At 37.8% G+C, this 8886-nt stretch overlaps 1 protein-coding gene across 4 annotated transcripts; it reads left to right on the forward strand.

Moving 5' to 3' along the window:
- Window positions 1-820: 820 nt before the first annotated feature.
- On the forward strand, window positions 821-7650 carry LOC127808231 (uncharacterized). Of its 4 annotated transcripts, none has more exons than XM_052346673.1 (4): window positions 826-1243; window positions 1323-1397; window positions 1515-1589; window positions 7159-7650. In XM_052346673.1, the coding sequence occupies exons 1-3, from the start codon at window positions 1073-1075 to the stop codon at window positions 1566-1568; spliced, it is 300 nt and encodes a 99-aa protein (XP_052202633.1). In that variant the 5' UTR covers window positions 826-1072; the 3' UTR covers window positions 1569-1589; window positions 7159-7650. The 4 variants fall into 4 exon arrangements, with proteins under 4 accessions (XP_052202630.1, XP_052202633.1, XP_052202632.1 ...); XM_052346672.1 differs by having other exon boundaries at window positions 7206-7648; XM_052346671.1 differs by lacking the exon at window positions 7159-7650 and adding an exon at window positions 2691-3150 and having other exon boundaries at window positions 828-1243.
- The last annotated feature ends 1236 nt before the right edge of the window (window positions 7651-8886 follow it).

Consider the following 8886-nt stretch of genomic DNA (forward strand, 5'->3'; position numbering starts at 1 on the left):
ATTTGGTTATTAATTTAATAATGTTATCTAATAAATGAGAAATGCAATTTTACCAAACCACCTATCTTTATAATATAAAAAGTATATTATATTGTAAAATGAAAAATAATATATATATATAATAAGAAAATAAAATGCACATCTGCTTTCGTTATATAAACAATCTTCAAATTATATAAAATATCAATGTCATTAAGTACCGTACCGTGGCATTTCTCTAAAACCCTAATGTCATGGAATGATTGCATATAACGAGAGTGGGAGTGATTTGGAGGAAAGGCACAGCCAAAGTTGGGCCTCCAATTCTGATTGAACTCGATCCAGAGTCGAACAATAAGCCCATTCCCAGATGACTCACATGTTCAAAGCCCAACCCACAACACCAACTTAGTTTGGGCTGGAGCAGCTGATTAAAGAGAAAAATTCATAACCATTCAAACAAAATCCCTTTTAGTCACTTTTCAAAAAAAAAAAATTATTTTCAACCATTCAAATAAATTAATTATATTTTATAATCACTCAAATAAATTAATTACATTTTATAGTCACTTTTTTTTTCAAGAACTATACTTAACTAAAAATGTGACAGACTCAAAATTTTTTGGGTTAAAGTTTTAAAAAAAATAATCGACTTACAAAATTAGTTGACATGATTAAAACTGGTAAGGTAATTATAGAATGTAATTAATTTATTTGAGTAATTAAAAATGATTTTTTTTTTTAAAAATGACTAAAAAATATTTTTTTCTTTGAGACATGATTAACTTTTGCAATTTCCACCTGAGTAAACTCATTGTGATTGGTTCGAGTTTAGTTAAGGTCTTTAATACATTGGAGACAGGGCGGTGCGGCTGCTTGGTAAAACTGTACCATAGCGTCTACTTCCACCGACATCAACATGCCGCCGGTGGTTGATTGATCAGGGGCCAGGGCAGGGCAGGGCAACATAGACCGCCTTTCACGAGGGGACAACAGTCGACGATTTAGAGATTTGGGATACAAAATACGAGTCAGTCGTTTAGCAAATATATATTTATATATATATATATATTCTTGTCTTGCTTTTCCGATAATGATGGCCAGCGGAGGATGGAGAAGAACGGTGGGTAATGTGAGATCCTTCGTGGGGAATTCCATGGGAGGCTTAAGGGGAGGCCCCAATTTGGCGTCTTGGGTCGTCGCCGGAACCCTAGCCTACTTTCTCTGGATCAAACCCTCCCAAGACCTCAAACGGCAACAGCAGGTCAGCCCCCGTCTTCCATTTCACCCCCCTCTACTCTGATCTCCTGATATTCTATTTCTTAATTTCTTGATTTTTCCAGGAAAAGGCTGCTTTGGCTGCAGCTTCCGATCCTTATCGCTACATCGAGAAGCGGAAACCGATTCCTGATTCTCAGGTTTTTTTTTGTTTTGTTTTTTTCACAACCTCTACCTAGCCCTTCGTTGTTTTTGTTATACTATTATGTCATGGAAATTCTCGTAATTAGCTGTTGATTTGAGTTAATTCTTTCCAGCAAACTGGTCTAATTTATGGAAACAAGAACAGAACTGAAAAGTCAGAGGAATGATCCTAGGATGCGCCAGAATATGTAAGTCTTAGCTATGTTAGGTCGCTCAATCAGCGCATATTAATGTCGTGGGTATACTTCTTGTCAAGTCACATATTTCTAAGATTTACTGGAATTTAATAAGTTTTTGTTTCTCTGAGTTTCAATAAACTACATAGAGTCCTGTTCTGCACCTGTTGCCTGTGCTGATAAATAATTTTTATAAAATCTCTGGTTTTCTAAGGTTATGTGTTTCCTTTTCACATTGGAATAAGCTACCACTAGGTCAATACAGTTCATTTAAAGCAACTCTGCGATTAAACTAAATGTTGTAGAACAGTTGTTTTCCTTCTTGAAATGTTGGCAAAGAACCCAAAGCGACAATGATGATGCATACCGCATTTCCCTGTTCAGACATAAGTCAGATTTGTTGTTGTGACTTGTTCAGCAGTGCGACTTGGCTAATTGGCCTCATCAAGGAGAAAATCCAGGATGGACTTGCCTCGTAAAATGCTCAGGGTTTCACCTTGTATCATACTTAATTGCTTCTTAAATACTCATTAAGTTTAGCCAGATCTCTGAATCACTAAATGCTTAATTTGCCTTCAGTTGTTATCACATGCAAACATTGTCAAGTTCATGATTGATGGAATACCTATCAAAAGAATTGAAATGATCAAATTAATTTCATTATTAATGCCCATGAGAAAAAGGTTCTTAGACTAACAACAGCTCACTGCCATGACCCCGATCTTTCGTACACCTAACGTCAACTGCTTCCCTAGTAGGTCATGTGACACTTAGTTTGAACCAGGCTCTTGCCTGGTGCTAAGTCAATGTTTCACCCATTTTTGCCTGGGGAAACCACTCAAAGTGTGTCTGCCTTAGATTGAATTTGTAATGATAGCTACACTCTTAGAGAGAGAAACTCCCAAATGATCACTTCATGTCAAGCGCAACTAAAATTAGAGGATTGAGGATACAAATGAGGAGAGGGCTTCATGTAGCCTTCCACTTCCTTAACCTACAGCCGAGATTGTATCAATCCTCGGCCTACAAAATGTGCCTCTACATATGCCTAGACTCTTAGCTTTCCATATTCCACAACTCTTCTCATGATATAACAAGGCTTTCCATTTACAGAAGGAGGAGTATTCCAAAATATTCCAGGGTGGTGTTGTTTGCATCAAGTGTAAGCCCTAGAAGAAACCAGTGAAGTCCATAGTATCAAGCGGCGGATTATTCTAAGTATAGTTATGTACTTATGTATTAGGGGTATAATAGGAAATGTGTAGTCTTTTATTTCCCTTGTAATATCTGCTCATAATGTCTATAAATAGAAGACATAAGGCAGCCGTTTGATAGAGATTTTTCATTCTAAATGTGCGAGTGCAGTGCGTGAGAGGAAAGCTAGAACAAAGATAGACTTTGTAATCTCCAAGATTGATTGTACTCATGTGTGTGTGTGAGAGGGACTCTTGTGTACTGGTTTCATCACTTCTTTAGTAGATTCCTCTTGGATCTTGAAGGATGGATGTAGGGCCGTTTACGCGGTCTAAACCAAGATAAATTTGCACGTCTTATTGATTGGTTTGGTTGTTTCTTTCATTGTTTTAAAACTGTTTTCAATTCAGTTTTTCATTTCTGTGTATTGGATTGATTTCGGGAGAGGGTGTGAATCATATTGGCATATGAATTGAGTGATCCTAAGAGCTCCTAATCCCAACACAGGGCATTCCAGAATATAGCTGCAAGTTGCCATGCAATGTGCCATACAGCCCTCCATCTGTGTCCTGTGCTTGAGGAACATGTAGCCTCGGAAAATTTGTCACGTGGCATTATACCATCTCTTGTGCTTATTTGTCTGTGTTTTTCTTTTTTATTTTAATGGTAGGTTGCTAAATGTGGAGCATGCTACATCTGTTTGAGAGCACACATACTTCATCTTTTGTATGCATATTCACTCTTTTTTTTTTTTTTGTCAAGTGTATATTGCCTTTAAAACAAACAGTCATCGGATGGTGCCACTTATTTAGCAGTAGCTGAAAAGGAAAAGAAAGTGAAAGAGAAAAGGAATGATTGAGCTAAATTACAAAGATTTCATCATGATAAAAAAGATACACCATGTTTAACAAACTTATAGTTATAGGATATCCAGTGGTCTTACCTTTCTCTCCAATAATAACTGTTTTGATTTCTTCATTACCATTGACATAGAAATTTCTTGTCAAAATTTATCAATATAAAATGAGGCCACACCCACTACTACTATATACAATCGTGTTCCTTCTCTATATATTTGCATAACATTGATATTATTGTTATATGATGCATCTAGGGATGGACAATCCAACCTGACTGTATGGGTTGATGATCCATCTGAATCCTATTGGATGTGTATGGGAAAGATCTAAATAAGGTTGGATTGGATTTTAGAGAAGAAAAAAGAACTTGAATTGGCATGTACATGGGGACAATGAATGGGCAGGTTGACCCGCCCCAACTCAATTAGGAATCTCTACTGCACGTTAACTCATTTAGTGCCCCTAATACAAATGAATTTCAATTTCTCTCTCTCCATCTCCCAACACATTTCTGTCCCGTCTCCCATTTTCTCTTTGATTTCCACATATTTTAAGTCTTATGGAATTCTTGTCGTAAAGGGTGGCTGGGACTGTAAAGGATGACTAAGAGTTCATATATTTCTTCATTGTTTTTAGTTACTTTTTATCAAAATTCTCTGGCCATGCCTATAGGTTGGATTCCTACGAAGATACATGGTCCTCTAAATGTTCGGTAAAACACTTGAATGAGTTTCTTGTTGTAGAGTGTTAATGTATAGAGTTTTGAAATTGCAAGGCAAGTTGGCTGGTGGGTGATGGCCCCCAATCACGTGCCCAATCGTTGCCACCTCTAGGTGTATTAAGTAGGACAAGTGAGAGTTATTTGAGGCATGGTTGTTAATATTTTACCAGATAAAGTACCAGACTTCTCATTGATATGGTACCAGTACCGGTCGATACTGGGTACCATTTCAGATATATTGCTATAATCCGGTAATAATATATCCCATGAATTAAATAATTGTTACTTTGCATCAGAAGATTCAAAACATAGGAACTTCTCATACAGATAACAGTGAGGGTTTGCATTAAAGAGCTGAAATAAGAAAAATTTTGTGAAAAGCAATCTGGGTTGGGTTCCATAGCATCTCATAGAACACAAATAAATCAGCCCCCCAATTAAGCCCGTTCTATGTTACATGGACTGGGTATGGGTATCGGATGTGGGTATGTATCCAGATGTCAAACTTGTTAATTTCATGAATTTAAGGATATGGGGATATGTGTTTGAAGGTAGGACACGAGTATTGGGATACATAGAGAATAGTAAATCTTATGTACACTTACAAATCTTTAATATTTTAGTTCTATAACTAAAATTTACGTGCATGTTTCTTATAAGATAAAATGGTAACTGGTAAGTAGGTAATTTGAGTGATCTCATGCAAACATATATTTTAAAAGGCTAAAAGCAAATTAACAGGAATAATAAATCAAAATAATTGTTAATGTTTATTTTTAAAATCAAAGGTAAATTAAATACATAAAAAAACAAGAATTAATACATAGACCTGAAAATGTAGAGTTTTACACATATCTCGTACCAGTGTGTCACATCCCAAGGGCAATCATCGTAACTTGTCTTTTCCTTTTTGTTATGGAAATTTGTCCATCAGCTATAGAGGCGGTTATGCTACCTTTTGTGCTGCACAAGGGTGCATGTGGGAGGTTGTGAGGCTTTATAATAAGCCATAGCTAAAGGATGGGGATTCATGAACGAAATGACTTGAATCTTTCCCCTCTAAATTCTTCTCTCTATCCTTCTCTTCTCTCTCTTTCTCTTATTGTTCTCTCTCTCCCTCCCTTTCTCTCTTAATTTCTCTCCTCCCAATTTCCACCAGCTCTCACACTTCACTAAATAGGACCCCATTCAAAGCTCTATTCGGTTATAAAACCCCTATACTATGTGCTGTTATGCAGTACTCGAGTGTGGAGATGGCAGTAGATCAGTACTTATAGTAGAGGCAGGAGGCTTTGCAAGTGATTAAAAGGGAATTAATTACAACACAAAATAGAATGAAACAGATGGCAGACAAAGAGGAGGAGTGAGAGGTTATTTGAGATGGGGGATATGGTATACTTGAAGGTCAAAAGGTTCCAACATCTCTTCTCTAACAATCCTAACTCAAAGCTAAATCCCAAATACTATAGTCATTTTCCCATAGTAGCAAAGGTGGGAGAGGTGGCCTACAGATTACAGTTGCTAGAGGGAGTGTCAATCCACCCTATTTTTCATGTGTCACTGCTAAAGAAATTCATTGGACCTGAGGACAGCCCCAATGAGGATATTCCCTTACTGTCGGAAGACGTAGTAGTTAATATGGAACCATTAGCAGTGTTGGAAAAGGGGGTGATCTACCAAGACTCCCTGCCCTTGATTCAAGTCTTGGTGCAATGGACTCACCTAGATCTCGATCATACAACATGAGAGTATCTTCTAGACCTCTTTAGCCAGTTTCCCCAGAGGCTCAGCTGTCATGATTTCTCGAGGACAAGAAATATTTGGGGGGGGGGGGGGGGGGGGGGTTGTATTTTTCACATGCCAAAGATAACTATTGTAATTTTGTCTTTTCTTTTCCCGTTACAGATAATTGTCCAGTTGCTGGAGGTGGTTATATTTCTGTTTATACTGCACATAGGTGCATGTGGGTAGCTGTGAGGCTATATAAAGAGTCACAGCCGAGGATGGGATTCATGAATGGATTAACTTGAATATCTCTCTCTCTCTCTCTCTCTCTCTCTCTCTCTCTCAATATTCCCCTTCCAGCAACTTCCATTAATTTCTGGAAAATTACCTCCATATACCTCTGTCAGATCCGGTGATCTGACAGTCCACAAGCACCTCAAGACATCAAAACAAAGCAACCCACCGGCCACTAACTTGCTGTTGAAGGCCAGTAGATCCTTGATGCGCCACTAGAAACGTAGAATCCTTGCTATTTGTCATTCCCCCTTTTCTCTCTGCATTTCCTTCCCCTCTCTCTATATCATACTAGAATGGATCTCACAAGGGCGTCGTCGAGGGAGAGGCAATATGGCTCACACCTTGTTATGGGTCAAGTTTTGCACCTTCATTTATGGGTTTGCTTACAGTGGTCAGATGGGGAAGGGAAGAGGGGGGGGTGGGGTGTTCAAATCAAGAGTGCAAGGCTCGAAGGTTCTCTGCCTTTTCTTACTTGAATTTGGTTGTTTGCTTAGGGCCCGTTTGATACAGCTTTCTGTTTTCTGTTTTTAGTTGTCAGTTTTCATTTCAATTTTTTGTGTTCAGTTTTCATTTTCATTTAAAAAAGATTGAAAACTTAACATGTTGCTCGACAGCTTTGTGTTTATTTTCAATTTTTTATTTTCTTTTTCTACCTTTAATGTTGCTGGGCAACTCCTCTGGAGTCCGGCATTCTTCTCTGTCGCTGGCAACTCCCATGTCTGATCTTGGAGTCGGAGTGAGTTCTTCTCTTTCAGTTCGGTTTTCTGATTTTTTTTGTCTCCAGCTAAAGCCTCGGTTTTTGGCTAGTAATGTTGTCATCTACTCCAGCAGCATCTTCAGTGGCAGTGAGGACCCGGTTGAGCATATATGGTCATCTTCTTTATCTCTGTGAAGGTTTCTGTCAAGGGCGTGAAGTTCTGGTCTGTCTGGTCGTCTTCTTGGCATCAAGAACAGCGAAAATCCTTTCAGATCTCTCTGGGGGTTGGTGGATCTACGAATCTTCTCTTGCCGGCGACTTCCGTGGGAGTTGCTCCCGAGAGTGAAGAGACTCCAGAATGGGTGGCCAGGAACTTCCTTGGCAGACAGCGAAGGAGATGAACCAAAATTGAAACAAAAAGCGAACACTCATTTTGGTTGTGTTAAAGAATTTGAAAAATTTTCAGAACTTTTGAAAATTGTTTAACAGACATGGGTAATCAAACTCCAGTTTCAGTTTTTGTTTTTCAAAATTTTGGAAATGCCAACAGAAGACTTGAAGCAAACATACACCCAAACAGGCCCTTGGTTGTTGAGAAAATTTGGAAAACAAAGAGAATGTAAAAGCAAGAGCCGTGCACCTTCTTTAATGATGTTAATAATGGTAGGGGAAGCCCCAAGGGGTATAGCCGAGTGGCAAAAGGGTAGGCTGAAAGCTTGTCAGCTTTTAGTCTGAGTTCGATTCCTAGGAGCAGAATGTTTTCTTTTGGGAATGACCTTGGGAATGACATTAGTGGTGTCAAAATTTATCATCCTGGTCATTTGGGCACATTCCTCGATTTACTTCTTTAGTATAACTTTACGGGCAGAGTGGCTCAGAACGTCAGTAATGGAGCGTAATTCAAAAAAAAAAATATTAAGAGAATCTTTGGGAAAAAAAGTAAACCATAGGGACCTTAAATGTAAAGCACAAAGGATTTGGTTGGAATTTAAGCTATCGTTGCACGCATACTATTACATCCTCATCTCCAGTGTGCTTGTGTTTTACATGTCAGTGCTTTATTACCCAAGATTTCATGCCATACGAGTTGGTCTTATACTTGTCTAATAGAACTTTTCTTTTAGTAATAAAGAAATTTTACAATTGTACAAAAATGTCAGAAGCAATTTTTAGTTTTTTTTATAACTATTGTGCCGTAATTTTGTGAGTTACATCCTCGAGGACCTCAACATTCTTTCGGTCTTTTTGGATAATTGGTATATTGTATGTTCTTGATCTGAAATGTTTGAATCAATCTTTTCTTGCAATGGCTTGATTTTCAAGTCTCACATACCATTATCCGCACTTAAGTTTTCCTGAACTTACATTTCTTATATTCAGTTCTTGGTCCACTCAACTTGAATACTTCAAATCAATCTTTTGTTTCATCTACCAAAATATTGTCTTCTACAAATAATATGCACTTATGCACCTCTTCTTGTATGTGCTAGAGCAAAGAGGTAAGAGCTGAGTGTAGATACTTGATGCAATCCAATTATAATTATAAAGCCTTCGTATCTCTTTCACAAGCTGGGAGTACATGTTTATACTGCATGATATATATTTTTAATAACCTGTATATAAGCAACTCAAACTCACTTCTCTTGAATCCTTCACATAACTTGTTTAAGGACTTTGTTATAGGCTTTTTCTAAATTTATAGACACCATGTTTACATCTGTTTGCTTATTTGTAGACCTTTCCTTCAGTCATCTTGGCAAGTATAAAGCTTTCATTTTTGACCTACATGGCATGAAATCAAAGTGATCTTTAGAT

This window comes from Diospyros lotus, chromosome 8, assembly GCF_014633365.1.
Source record: "Diospyros lotus cultivar Yz01 chromosome 8, ASM1463336v1, whole genome shotgun sequence".
NCBI classification, from domain to species: Eukaryota; Viridiplantae; Streptophyta; class Magnoliopsida; order Ericales; family Ebenaceae; genus Diospyros; species Diospyros lotus.

Bases quoted from the DNA above. Each gene is read 5' to 3' on its own strand.
- LOC127808231 (XM_052346670.1), top strand. From the start codon at position 1,073: ATGATGGCCAGCGGAGGATGGAGAAGAACGGTGGGTAATGTGAGATCC. The intron at 1,244-1,322 runs GTCAGCCCCCGT...TGATTTTTCCAG, and splicing joins ACCTCAAACGGCAACAGCAG to GAAAAGGCTGCTTTGGCTGC. The intron at 1,398-2,690 runs GTTTTTTTTTGT...TTCCATTTACAG, and splicing joins AACCGATTCCTGATTCTCAG to AAGGAGGAGTATTCCAAAAT.